At 47.5% G+C, this 13,374-nt stretch overlaps 1 protein-coding gene across 2 annotated transcripts in view; it reads left to right on the plus strand.

Moving 5' to 3' along the window:
* LOC104876879 (maestro heat-like repeat-containing protein family member 7) overlaps positions 1–13,374 on the plus strand; it is a 26,253-nt gene that overhangs the window by 4,950 nt on the left and 7,929 nt on the right. For both annotated transcript variants that reach the window (XM_033762149.1, XM_010645119.2), the window contains 10 exons: positions 528–614; positions 3,427–3,534; positions 4,017–4,152; positions 4,877–4,965; positions 6,375–6,524; positions 6,766–6,920; positions 10,845–10,989; positions 11,476–11,651; positions 12,007–12,144; positions 12,243–12,357. In XM_033762149.1, coding sequence (XP_033618040.1) covers positions 528–614; positions 3,427–3,534; positions 4,017–4,152; positions 4,877–4,965; positions 6,375–6,524; positions 6,766–6,920; positions 10,845–10,989; positions 11,476–11,651; positions 12,007–12,144; positions 12,243–12,357 — 1,299 coding nt within the window. The remainder of the gene's footprint in view (positions 1–527; positions 615–3,426; positions 3,535–4,016; positions 4,153–4,876; positions 4,966–6,374; positions 6,525–6,765; positions 6,921–10,844; positions 10,990–11,475; positions 11,652–12,006; positions 12,145–12,242; positions 12,358–13,374) is intronic.

The raw sequence follows: 13,374 nt of genomic DNA on the forward strand, positions 1-13,374 counted from the left end.
AAAAAAAAAAAAAAAAAAAAAAAAAAAAAAAAAAGAAATAAGGCTCATAACTGACCAGTATAGACTGTCAAATCTTCCCAAGGATTTTTGGATTTAAAAATAGGAATATCTAGGGCTGGGATGAGTATCTCAGTGGGAGAGTGCTTGCCTAGCATTCCCCAAGGTCCTGGGTTCAATCTCCAGTACAACCTACTCTATGCACAAAGTACCTATAATTAGAATGGACAGAAATGGTGAGAATCCTTTGGGGCTGTCTTTGTTGGGGACGAAATGCCTACATTTCACTGTATGTCCTACAATTTGGGCTGGGCTTGGTCGTGCTTTTCATTAGGCCAAGAAAAGTTACCCAGGGAAGGCACCCCATGAGAAGGTACCCGGGGTGGCAAAGCCCAGCTGGCTCCCTCTTCCTGTGACAGGGTATAAAAGGTATAAAAGGACCAGGGTTGGAGGAAGGGAGGTCCCTGGGGAGCCAGGCTAGCCCTGTGGCAGTCATCTCCCTGCATGTGCCCTGTCTCCTCACTTATCAGGTGACCCAGGCCTTAGATGACATGTTACAAGCTCTTGTGATGGACACTATGGATCCCAACATGCTCATACTGGAAAACTTCCTGGAGGTAAGTGGCTGGAGAAACTTGCTTCTAGACCTGTGTCTCTGGAGGGCAGTGGGCCGGTGGGCTGGTGTCCCTCTGTTCCGACACCCATGGGTCAGTTCTTAAAGTTCATCATGAATAAACATTGCTTGTGATCAAGTCCTGGGTCTCCTCCAAGCTGCCCTTCTAAGGAGTGTTTGAGAAGCACAGCCATCAGGCCGAGGACCTGTTTCTGTCTTAGAACTTGCGCGTGTTGGAGCTTTGATGGTAATAACTTTTGTATCCACATCAGACTTCTGTTTCTTTAAAATGTTTTCTCCTGGCTCCTCCACAGTGCCTGTTACTGCTCTCTGATAAAGACCTCAGGAGCAGGGCATGTGGCACATACCTGTAGTCCCAGCACTCTGGCAGGCTGAGGCCAGAGGATTGCAGTTCATGCTCAGCCAGGACAACCTAGTGACTTAGTGAGACCTGTCTTTAAAAAGTTGGGGTGAGGCTAGGGACGTGGCTCAGTCCTCACCCACCCTGGCTTTTATGTTCCTTGATGGAGTCCCTTGGGAGACTCAAAGCACTTCATGAATTGTCTTTAGATCCTCTAAAAATGTTCTTAGTTATGACAAATTGCCATTTCTTAGGGTGAATTTGAATTGGTGAAATAGTTAAGAGTTGCCTGAAACCACCTTTTATGGACAAGATGGCAATTAATTGGGACAACATAAAACCTTAGTGGTGACTGCAGAGGAGAGATAGGAGTGATTGCCCAGGTATCTTATGAAAGAACTGCACTGGGGCTGCATCCAGGGGGGAAATTGATCCGCATTTGGATGTGGGGAGTAGTTCTTTGGAACGTCTTGTTTCTATGTGTTGAGAAGCAGGGTCTGTGCTTCCTAGACAGCCTCACTGCAGATGTAGTAACAGATGCTGGGTTACTGTGGGGCTTGCAGGGGGTGGCAATACCGAGCTCTGCTCAGGATCAAGGTGGAGCCCTACGGGGGCTCTTGCTCTGCAAAGACCAGAGGAGCCCTGCAGAAAGAGTTCCCAACATTTCACACAAGGTAATGGAGGAAATGGATTTATTGTGAGAAATGAAATTAAAATGATGAAATAAGTTTTTTTATATGCAACCACATTGGGATTATATTTGCTACTTTGAGGTCATTCTTTTTTTGAAGGGTACAAATTTTATTTTTGAGAAATTTCTTACTGTACATTTCCAAAGACACTCACATAAGAAAGCAGAAATGTTATCTTCTCCCCCATCCTAAAAATAAATACTTTTTAAAAAATTCATGGCACTTGGAAGTTTAGCACCACCATCTGAAATGAAGAAAGAAAGGGAAAAAAAAAGCATTTACTATATAATAATTTCAGATTTGTTCGGTTCCAGGTCTCCCCATGTAGTATTACTATTTTTTTCTTTCAGTTCATTTTACCAAAACAGTAAAAACCAGGAAAAAATACAAACCCATTGGTAGCTGAAACAGGGAGGATGCGTTCCTCTATCCTGAGCAGACAATCCTGGGCTCGAAATATTTGGGCTGGAAATATGTGCTGACATTTTCCTTTTGCAGTTGTTGGTTTCTCAAGGAATAACAGTAAACATTCTAATGTCCAACTCTTCATTATCTGCTGCACCTCTTAGATGTTTCTTTGGTCTTGGCGAGACGGTGGGTGTACTCTTTGCTTTTGTTCTTGGAACGGTCATTAATTCTCTAGGTCACCTCCTCGCCACCTTGTGAAGGAGCATTAGGTGGACGGGGGAGGGATGGCTGCAGGGATGCCAGCGTCCGAGGGGGAGAGGAGGTTCTCCGAGGTACCTGGGGCAGTAAGTTGGGTTTAGATGAACCGGCCCCCTGACGCTGTGCTCCTGGAGACTCTGTCCTTCCTCTCTTCTGTCTTAGTGCTGGTCGTTTTTAAAACAAAAATTCAAGTGCACCTATTTTAGACATAATTTTTTTCTACAAATTACATAATGATGTGATATCATTTATTTCACACTTGACTTTGCACACGCAGCTGGATCAGAGAGAGGGCTATTTTTTTAAAAAATATTTGAGGACTATGTAGTTTTCCTAAGGACTTTCCTGTTTTTCATTTTTAAAATCATGATATAATTTGCATACAGTGTAATTCACTTGGTGTGCAGTTCAGCTGGTTTTGACAAATACACCAGTCATATAACCATAACCACAGTCGAGCCGTACAGAGGGCCTATTATCTATCCTCCACATCCCCCATGACCTCTTTTTGTGGTACTGAGGCTTGAACCCAGGGCCTCCTCCTGTACATTGGTCAGGCGCTCTGTTACTGAACTGCATTCCTAGCCCTTTTTATTTTATTTTGAGATGGGGCTCGCTAAGTTGTCCAGGCAAGCCTCAGATCTGCAGTCCTTCTGCCTCAGCCTCCCAAGCAGCTAGGATCCCTGGTGCACGCCCCCACCTGTTATTATGAATCTCCTGGGATTGATGACTCTGAATCTCATCCTTCAGAGACTATTTCCCCCTCCCCTTGACCTAGCAGGTAGGGGTTTTGCAGCTGTGCTGCCCAGAGATTCCCCATCCCTCCATCTCCTCCCACCTGTCCTTGCTTGCTGCTTTGTATTTCTACCGGGAAAGAGCAGCACCGTCTTCAAACACTGCCACAGGAAGAGATTCTGAAGGTACTTACCTAGGTGCCAGAGAGTCTGGCACAAGTTGCTTGGTCCGTGCACTCTGGTGCCTGCCACACTGCCTTCCACTTGTCTTTTTGGCATCAGGAATGTGGAATCCAGACTCGGAAGGCAGGGACAGCAGCTGTGGGGAAGTAAGCACTGCCCATCTCTTTGCTCCCTGTGCAGATCATCTTGCCTTGGTTAACGCAGTCAGACAAAGTGCATGAGCAGACTCGGGCCTTGGGCACCATCTCCCGGTTGCTGCGATTTGTTTGCAATTTCCCCACACTGCTGGTGAGTGCTGACCCGTGGGCCCTGCTTCTCAGCTCGAGGAGCACCTGACTGAGCCCAGGCCTCTGCAGGTGGTACCTGGAGGGTATGGGCATTCAGATCTGTTCTGCTCCCATGAGACAAGAGGCTCGCCTCGTCAGTGTGCCCATATGTTTGGCCCTGGCCTTGTGAGCTCCAATTAGCTAGACACTTGCTGGGGGACCTTGGCCTGGGTAGCTAGGCTGGGGCCCCAGCTGCCCACCACTAATGTGCTTTAGGGATCTGGCTGCCTTCTTCCTCTGGGTGCCGATTAGAAAGGTTCCTCTTGGCCAGGACAGAGTATGAACCCGGGGAGGGGAAGGGACTCACATAGGCAAATGGTTTTGTGGTGAAGGAGGGGAGCAGAGATGGGGCCTCATCTTACAATTCCCCCCAGGCCTGCCACGGTCCTGGTAGGAGAAGCACCTTCCAGGAGGGTGAGATAACCAGTGTTCCCTTCCTGGCAGCACATGGAGTCGTTTTCCATGAGCGGGAAGCTGATAGGCATCCTGGGCCTCTTCTGCTTGAACTCCAGCCATGAGATCAGACTGGGGGCGTCAGAGGCTTTGCATTACTTGTCCAAAATCCTTGTGCTTCAGCGAAGTAAGTGATCTGAGCCCCAGGGCTTATCTGCAGCTACGAGGACCCAGCGCTGCTGGGTGTCTATGCTGTGTCACATGCACCAGGGGGCACTGGAGGCAGTGTGCCGGGATGCCCCAAGACCAGGGAGCCTACTCGAGCAATTACAAGTTCTGGGAACTTTATCTGGATGAGCTCCAACCCTACCACTGATACAATGTCCTTTGTAAAGGAGTTCTTGGGGGGCAAGGAGGGAAGTCAAATCTTGCAGCACCTATAGAATCCACTTGGATCCTCAGGATTTCCCAGATGTCCACCCCTACTGGAAACCAGCATCCTTTTCCAGGGAAGAGATTTGGGAATCTTTGACTGAGCCTCCTATTGCTCCAGGAAAACCAAAGATATAGGCAGCAACATACACAGAGGTGCCCGAGAATTTGCAGTCTCCAGAGTCTCCTCAGAGATGTTGGGTTTTTGTGATCCAGTTGTGGTGCACCGCGTTCACATGCAGGGGTGGGAGCAGTCCATGTCCTGGCATGGCTGGCAGTGGAGGCTGAGAGTGACCAGACTGAGTCCCCAGCCATGTCCTCCTGCTACCCATTGGCCTTGTGCTAGGGAACACTCCTCATTCTGTCAGGCAAACCATTGAACTCTGTTGATCTCTCTGAGGTTTGGAGGGAAGGAAGAAAAAAGTGTTCCTTTTTCCCTGTCGAGGCCAAGCCCCTTAATTGCTGTTTTTGGATCCGAGGTGTGAGGCAGAAGACAGTGAACATCCTGAGGAACTTGCAGAAGCATTTCCGTGGGGAGTGGTTCGCCAGCATGCAGAATGTCACACTGGTAACCCTCACTCTGTGCTGTGCACGGGATGCCCAGGGTAGGGAGGGTGAGGGGGCAGGGGAGGAAGAGAGGCGAAGGGGCTGGGGAGAGACATCGTAGGGGGTCAGACAGGATTGTCTTCAGCCTTGAGTTCGCACGCACAGGAGGCTGGAGGAGTGAAGCCCATTCCCCTGCCTGTGCTTAAGCTGACTGAAGTTTGAGGTCAGAGAGGGATTTTAGAAGGAAGTACGGTCACCCCCATTGTCTCTCCCTGCGCCTTTATCCGTGGCCCGGGCCTAGCATCCGTTCGGTGAAGGCGTGTCCGTTGTCTTAGGGATGGTGTCCCCAGCCTCAGTGTAATCACTCCCGCCAGAAACCCACTAGGCGTTCTCTGCCCTTTCCGCCCTCCCTCTCCACACCCAGCGCAAAGCTCTGTCTGTCCGTTCTGCCCCCTGAACTGCCATGAGTCTGTCTCCGCGGCTCAAACCCTGCTGCAGCGCTTCTGACTCGGTCCATCACTCTCTCCTGCCCAGCTCACTGCAGCGGCCTCTTACGATTGCCCTTCCTCCAGCCACACCTGGTTCACACCATTTCCTATGCTACAGCTGGAACCTGTTTCTAAAATGCAAACCTCCTCCTATCGTTCTCCTCCGCCCACAAACCGATCCCGCACGGTCCGTCTTCTGAGGTCCAGACTGTCTCACTTAACTCACAGGCCTTTCATGATGTGGCTTCTGCTCTAACTACCCCGTCTCACCATGTCTGAGTTCTCCTTTTCCTCCTGGCCCAGGTCTCCCATGCAGGGCACAGCAATCAACCAAACTCCTCTGCACTCCAGGCAATTACACATTCTGTCCCTTCCGCCTGGAATGCTTTCCCCTTTTCCCTTGGGAATGGAGCCCAGGAAGCCTTCCCTACCCGGTCCAGTCTGTCCGCGCCCACTTCCTTACAGCTTCTTCATTTGTCCTGATCGAGGGCAAAGGCATCCAGGGGTCTTGTTCTCAGCTGTGCCCAGCTCGCCGAATAGAACCAGGCACAGAGCTGGCGTCAACCTTGTTAATGATGAAACTTCACTGGATGTGCAGCTCCTGAGACGGGACAGGTTTGCTCCACCTGATGGAAGTTCCTGCTTTGGAATGCTGCAGACGCAGCAGACATCGGAATTCATTTCCAATGGGCTTACCTGACTGCCTTCCACGTTCGGTGGAGAAATACTTTTGGCTTCGCCCTCCTCGTCACACTGTCTGGACCATTGCTCCTTCTTGGGGACTTCAGAGCTGGTGGCTTCGCACGCAGAGCAGTCAGATGCCAGCCACGGCCTGCCTCCATGGATCCTGGCTGCCCCGTGTCCCTGGAGGCCAGAGAATTTGGGGCACTTGTGGCACTGCAGATGCTGGCACTGCAGAGGCAGCTCTTGTGTCCTCCCTCAGTTCTTCAGGAAATACCTGACCCCTGTGGAGAGAGCCGACGTGATCATGGTGACCATGGAGAGCATGACCAGCTCCAGCTGGGATGACATCTATGCCGCCTCCAGCATGCTGGAGATAATCCTGAAGTACTCTATTCCAGAAATTGGGAAGGTAGCCTGGTGGGGGTGCTTAGTGCTTCAAAGTCCACTTAAGAATTCTCCCTTTTGGTTCGTGTGTGTGTGTGTGTGTGTGTGTGTGTGCGCGCGCTCATTCTGTTTTATTTCCTGTCAGCTTGAGTTTAAGCCTTGTCTCCATTGTGTGCAGCCCCGCAGCTGACGCAGGGGCCTGGCTGTGCAACCCTGCCGAGCTGGTGCTGCACATATAGGAAGAACCGCCCCCTGCCTCCTTGCAGGTGTCAGAAATCATCCAGTACATTTATATCCACATGAACAACATCACTGAGCCCACCGCCCAGAACACCGTAAAGAAGGTCCTGTACCTCCTGTCCCAGGCCTACACGGATGAAGTGATCCTGACACTGTTTAAGATACAGGACCAGACGGAAAAGTAAGTGGCAGTACCAGTTCTACACCTTCACACTCCCAACGGTCTTTCTGCTTTGCTCCATGCATTGTTTGTAATAGTTTCTTACTTATCTGCGGTACAGTGATTCTAAGAGTTGTGTAGTTTATTACAGAAAAGTTGGAAAGCATGTGAAATTCAGAATCCAGTTCTTAGGAACTTACCCAAGAGGAATGAAAATTTGTGTTTATATGAAACCTACACCCAAATGTTTACAGCGGCATTATTCATATTTACCAAACCCTGGTTGCAAAAAAAAAAAAGGTCAAGTTCATACTGTATCTATCAGTTTGTATTTTTTATTTAACATTTTATTATAGCATATCCCAAGTTAAAATTCTTTTGTGAGCATAATTTTATTTTATTTATTTTTTTGGTACCGGGGTTGAACTCGGGTCCTTGCGCTTGCGAGGCAGGCCACCGAACCGCTGAGCTAAATCCCCGGCTGTGAGCATAATTTTATTTTATTTATTTTTTTGGTACCGGGGTTGAACTCGGGTCCTTGCGCTTGCGAGGCAGGCCACCGAACCGCTGAGCTAAATCCCCGGCTGTGAGCATAATTTTAACGACTGCCTGATATTATATTGTATGGGTGTGCTACACTATAATTTCCTTTCTTAAATTAAAAATAATTTATATGCAGGCAAATTCACTGTGTTGACATATAATTATACAGATTTGCTCAAATGCATACTCATAATCATCACTACCACAACCGAGGCACAACTTCCTAGATCTCCCTGTGTTGCCCCCTTCTGGAGTCAGTGTCTTTCCCCACCCTCAACCCCTGCAAACACTGGCCTGTCCTCAGTCCCTGTGCTTTCCCCCTTTCCAGAACATCATATGACTGGGATCACATAGTATGTAGGCTTTTAAATCTGCTGCATTTTTTTTAGCATGATGTGTATGGGGTTCACTTATGTGGCTGGGTCAGTAGGGCCATTCCTTTCATTGTTAAGTCATAGCCCATTGTATGGGTGTAGCAAGTTTATCTATCGCCATTTGGGCTGCAACCAGGGCTTAGTAAATATGAGTATGCTGCTGCAAACATCTGAGTACAGGTTTTTGTATAAAGATAAGTTTTCATTCCTCTTGGGTAAATTCCCAAGAATTGGATTGCAGCTGGACAATATGGGAGGCATGTGGTTGTTAACTTTAAGAGAAGCAGCTACACATATTTTTTACAGTAGCTATAGCATTTTGCATTTCCAGAAGTAACACAATGAGATTTCTACTGGCTTCTGTCTTTGTCAACACTTAATATTGTCGTTTTATAAAGTTAGCTGTTCTAACAAGTACATTTCATTGTGGTTTTAGTTTTCATTATCCTCAGTTAACTGCAACAAATGACCTTGAGCATCTTTATTCGCCATTTATATATCTTTTTCGGTCAAGTGTTTAAATCTTTAATCTGTTTCTTAATTGGGTTTTTTCCCTTCTTGTTGAGTTTTGAGAGGTCTTTTTCTATTATGGATAAAAGTCTTTTGTCAGATATATGATTCACAAACAATTTCTCCCATTTTGTAGAATGTCTTTAATTCTCTTAAGAATGCAAAAAATTTATCGACGGGGTCCAATTTATCTTTTATTTTCCACCATTTGTCAGAGACTAATCTTTCTTCATGAAATTGCCTTTGCACCTTTATCAAAAATCACTTGACCGTATTTGTGTGGGTCTATCAATGAGCTTTCTCTTTTGTACCATGGATCTATACGTCAGTGCAATTGTCAATCCTTCATCAATGCCACACTCTCTCTCTGATAGTGTCGTGTTCCCCACCCTCTGCCCTGTACTGAGAATTGAACCCAGGTCTTTGCACATGCTTGGAAATCTAAAAGTGTAGTTTTATGTTGAGTCTTGAGATCAAGAATTATGAGTTCTCTAATTTTGCTACTCTTTTCCAAAATTGTTCGGACTATTCTATTGCCTTGGCTTTTCCATATAAATTTTATAATTTATATGGCATTTTTCTTTCTTCAAAAAATACTCTCATGGTATTATTATTGAGATTGTGTTGCTTCTGTAGATAAGTATGAGGAGAATTGACATCTTCTATGTCTCCAAACATGATGTATCACTCCATTTATTTATTTATTTATTTATTGGTACCAGGATCGAACTTGGGTCCTTGCGTTTGCAAAGCAGGCAGTGGAATCACTGAGCTAAATTCCCAGCATTGCTCCATTTATTTCTATCTCTTAAAAATTTCCTTCATCATGTTTTGTATTTCTCAACACATATATATATCATATATATAGATATGATATATGATATATGATATAGATTATATATATGTGTTGGGAAATACAAATGTGTATGTGTATATATACATATGTATATACACATATATAGATATGTATATATACATATACATTGCAATATGTTATTTCTTTTATGCCTGAGTATTTTAATGCAACTGTAAATAGTACTTAAACAATCCACTGTCGTGATGTTATTTGAGTGTGCAACTCAGGAGTGACTGCAGGAATGGTGTCGTCTCATGTGTAGAGTTGGGGGATTCCTTTCTCCTGCTTCCTCCTCTCTAAGATTCCTGTCACTTTCTGATCCCAGGGATCCCCTTTCCAGCTCCTCTGCCTGAAAAGCTGGATTTCCTCTTAGAGTTCTAGTAGCCTTTGTTAATATCAATGCACAGCCACCTGAGGGTGAAGAAATGCGTGTGTGAGAGAGAGAGACAGAGGAGAGAGAGAGAGAGAAAGGGAGAGAGAGAGAATCAGCTGGTGCTGAGGTGTGCTTCAGTGCCTGGGGTTGAGCCCTAGCATCACATACACACAAAAGTAAATGCAAAGTAAAAACAGAGCGCCAGGGATTTAGCTCAGTGGTTCCACCACCTGCCTTGCAAGTTCAAGGACCCAAGTTCCATCCCTGGTACCAAAAAAAAAAAAAAAATCATAGGAATTTCTCCCTCGCCCCGACTTGTGGGGCCACAAGTCTCAGTCAGGTGCCTGTGTTAGAGTTGCCACCACCACTGCTTCCACTACCCAGCTCAAGTTGCCCTGGACAGTGATGGGAGAAGGAAAAAAAAAAAGACAAAGAAACCCAAGATTCCACCTCTGCTAACTCCCTGGGCCCCATTTTCCCAGTCTTCTGGCCAGGCAGATTCTCACCTGGAGATCTTGCTGCTTGTGCCTGCTGCATAGTTCAGCACTGAGGTCACTTTTAAGCCAAAGTCACCTTTAAGCCACCTCTAAGCCTTTAAACCAAAGGAAGAAAAAGAAAAAACACCCAGGAAAGTTATTCAGTAGATTTTTTTTTTTTAAGTTTTGGTTTTTGTTTTCCTCTTGCTTCAAAAGGCTATGATTTCTTACCACCATTAAACAGATTTGCTTCAAGTTTTATTATGTTAGTTGCAGGAAATACTATTCAGATATGTACTTTTCTCCCATGTATGATTTTGTCAGGTCTAGATGTGGGGAGCTAAGCCAGGCAAAGGCAAAGACTGGTGGAATTCCAGGAGAAAGAGAGCATGTGGGCCAAGGACCAGACTAGGCCTGCAGAGTGATGGGCTCACATGTGTGGGGCTCGTCTGGAAGACAGAGGCCATGTTCCAGTGGTGGATGGGTAAAGAGATCGTGGAGCACAGGGTCACAAGGAAAATTGCGACCAACAAGCCTTGGTCTCAGATATTTTCTTAAATCAGGCTCCCAGACCAAGTGAGCGTTTTCAGATGTACCAGTGTGTGAGATGACAGAGAACAGGGAGATCTAGAGGTGGTGAAATGATGCAAGAAATGAAAGGAGAAAAGAGAGCGGGAAGGAAGGGAGACTCAAAGAAGGAAGAAAGCTGAGGAACTGGGGCTGGCCCAGGAGCCTAGAGCCCTTCCCTTGGAAGTGTCATGGAGAGTTGGGTAACCTGTGGGGTAACCGTGCTGCTGGCTTCTGCCTCTGCAGAGAGGTGTGCAAACCGTGGGAGATCCTGGCGTCCTTCCCGAAAGGCTGCGAAGTCATCATGAAGCATCTGCTGCAGAGGCTGGTTCCACAGCAGGCTCCTCAGGACCGGGAGCCCAGCCAGAGAGCAGAGATCTCCCCGCTGATTGTACGGAGGGGACAGCAGAGCAGGGGGACAGGAGCTGGGCAGGGGATTTGAGGGATCTGGGCTGGGCTGTCTGCTCTGTGGGCCTCTTCCTTCCAGGTACCAGGGTTTTGTTGAACATTCTAATGGCAGAGTCTTGGGACTGGGCTGGAGGGAGGTTTTCCAGATGTCAGGGGACAGAAAGAGAGGATGAATTCTAGTCATCCTGGGGTGCCTTGAGGTCAGACACACAGCCAGTCCTTCACTGTCAAGGATGGTGAGAGACGAACGCTACCACCAGGATTATAGGAGTATTTAATACAGCACCATTCCAGAATCAGCCCTTTACTTTCCTGGTTCACAGGAAGTTAGTTTTCACTGGCTATAAGCAGAATGGCTTTCACCAGGCAAGCCTGGCATGTGATTGGCAGTGGGAAGGGACTTTCTGGGGACAGAACCTTGGAGTGGTGATCAAGATGATTACGGCCTCACTATACTCCTCACCCCCAGGCCACCAGGGCCATCCATGAGCTTCTGCTGGAGTCGAGTCAGCAGATGGAGGTGCAGACCTTCTTCTCCCCTCTGTTCATCGCGCTACTCTTCCAGACCTCTTTCCTCATGGTGGAAGGGAATGCAGAAATGATCCAGGATCAGCGACATGTAGCTGAGTGGGTGGACCCTGTGAGGTACTTTGTACCCTGGGCCAGTGTGTCAGTGACTGTGCCCTGGGCATTAGCAGCCTGGCGCCCTTGCCCAGCTCGGCGCCAGCCTGCTGGACTCAACGTCCCTCTCATGCCCTCTCGAGGGACGTTTAGTAGGTTGCTCATGCAACATCTCACACAGTCTTTCTGGGCTTTTTAGGAAAGGCTCTTTCTTTAAATCTGGCTTCCTAGGCTGACAAAGATTCTGTACCAAAGTTCGCAGCAGTTCCCTGGGAGGTTGGGAGTCATCAAGGTCTCCTGAAGTCTGGAGGGTGGTGGGGAGAGGGAGAAGCGTGGTGGTGGCCTGTGCCTTCCCGCCTCCTTTCTGTTATCTCCCCAGTTCTACCGTGAAGGCCTTGAAGACCCTGCTGCTTAGCTCCGGTTATGGGAACTTTGAGTCTGAGATTGAGAAACTCGGGGGCTGGGAGCTGCTTGTTGATCCTGAAAGGCACCATGACGGAGTCACTGTGGTGGCCAGGTGAGCTGAGTCTGGATCCCTGGCTGGGGGCCCCTCTGTGCTCCTGGTCCTCTCCCACGGCCCAGGCCCTATCCTGAGCACGGTGCTCTTATTGGTAGGTGCCTGGTCACGAAGCACTGCTGGCACAACTGCCCTATCTTTGGCCTCCTCATGAAGATGCTCCAGGACCCCAATTGCACCAATCATTTCACAGCCCTGGTGTTCCTGATGGAGGTGACTGGTGTGGGTGAAGAGTGGGCACAGGACGGTGGTCCCCGAGGAAGGCAGCACATACAGTGCACTCCCTCAGCGATGCCCACAGGGATGGGGGAGCCTGGTTACTGCCACTGCCTCACAGGAAGGCTGGGGGCATTGTTAATATTTTGAAAGGGTTCCTTGAACTGTAGGCTTTGGTCTGTCCTGGAATCTCAAGGTTATTCCAGCCCTGACCAAATGGAATAACACAGCTCTTTCCTTCGGCCACCTCAGCCTTGATCAGTCTTTGTAAATCAACGTTGCTCAGCACCCGCCCCTGACTGACTGGATATAATTCAGTCACCTGGCAGAAAGCATTCAGGCACCTTGGTAGAAAATTTAGAAAATATAGAAAAGAATGTAAAAGTTATAGAACCACTCGTTATCACAGTACCTGCAGGTATGTGTGTGTGTGTGTGTGTGTGTGTGTGTGTGTGGTGGAGGAGAGCATTCTCTACCAATATTCTACATCTTGCTTTCCTCAAGCCCCTTTCTGTGTCCATGCAAACCATACTCTTTGTAAACATAAATTCTAATGGGGACAGAATATTCCATCACAAAGATGTCTGATAATTAATTGGACATTCTGTTTCCAATTTTACACTATTATTAATAACCCCGGCTGCATAACGGGATCTCAGGGAGAATTTATGAATAAATAACACAAATGCCTGGGCTCTGACTCAGTCTTGGGAGTGGTGCGGAGTTAGGAAGCAGCGTTTCCAGGGGTTCTGCCAGTGACGCCACTGTGCTGGGATTAGCCGTGCCTGTTGGGTACTGTATTGCCCGGCATAGCTCAGAGTTCCCAGTGCCGTGGAATGACAGTGACAGTGATGTTGTCATAATTTCCATTTTTTTCCTCCTCCCTTTATTTATTTATTTATTTTTTGGTAAAGGGGATCAAACTTGGGTCCTTGTGCTTGCAAGGCAGGTGGTGGAACCATTGAGCTAAATCCCTGGCAGCATAAGTACATTTTTTTTTTTTTTTTTTTTTTT

This window comes from Fukomys damarensis, unplaced genomic scaffold (genome assembly GCF_012274545.1).
Source record: "Fukomys damarensis isolate Sample0158 unplaced genomic scaffold, DMR_v1.0_HiC HiC_scaffold_11, whole genome shotgun sequence".
NCBI lineage: Eukaryota > Metazoa > Chordata > Mammalia > Rodentia > Bathyergidae > Fukomys > Fukomys damarensis.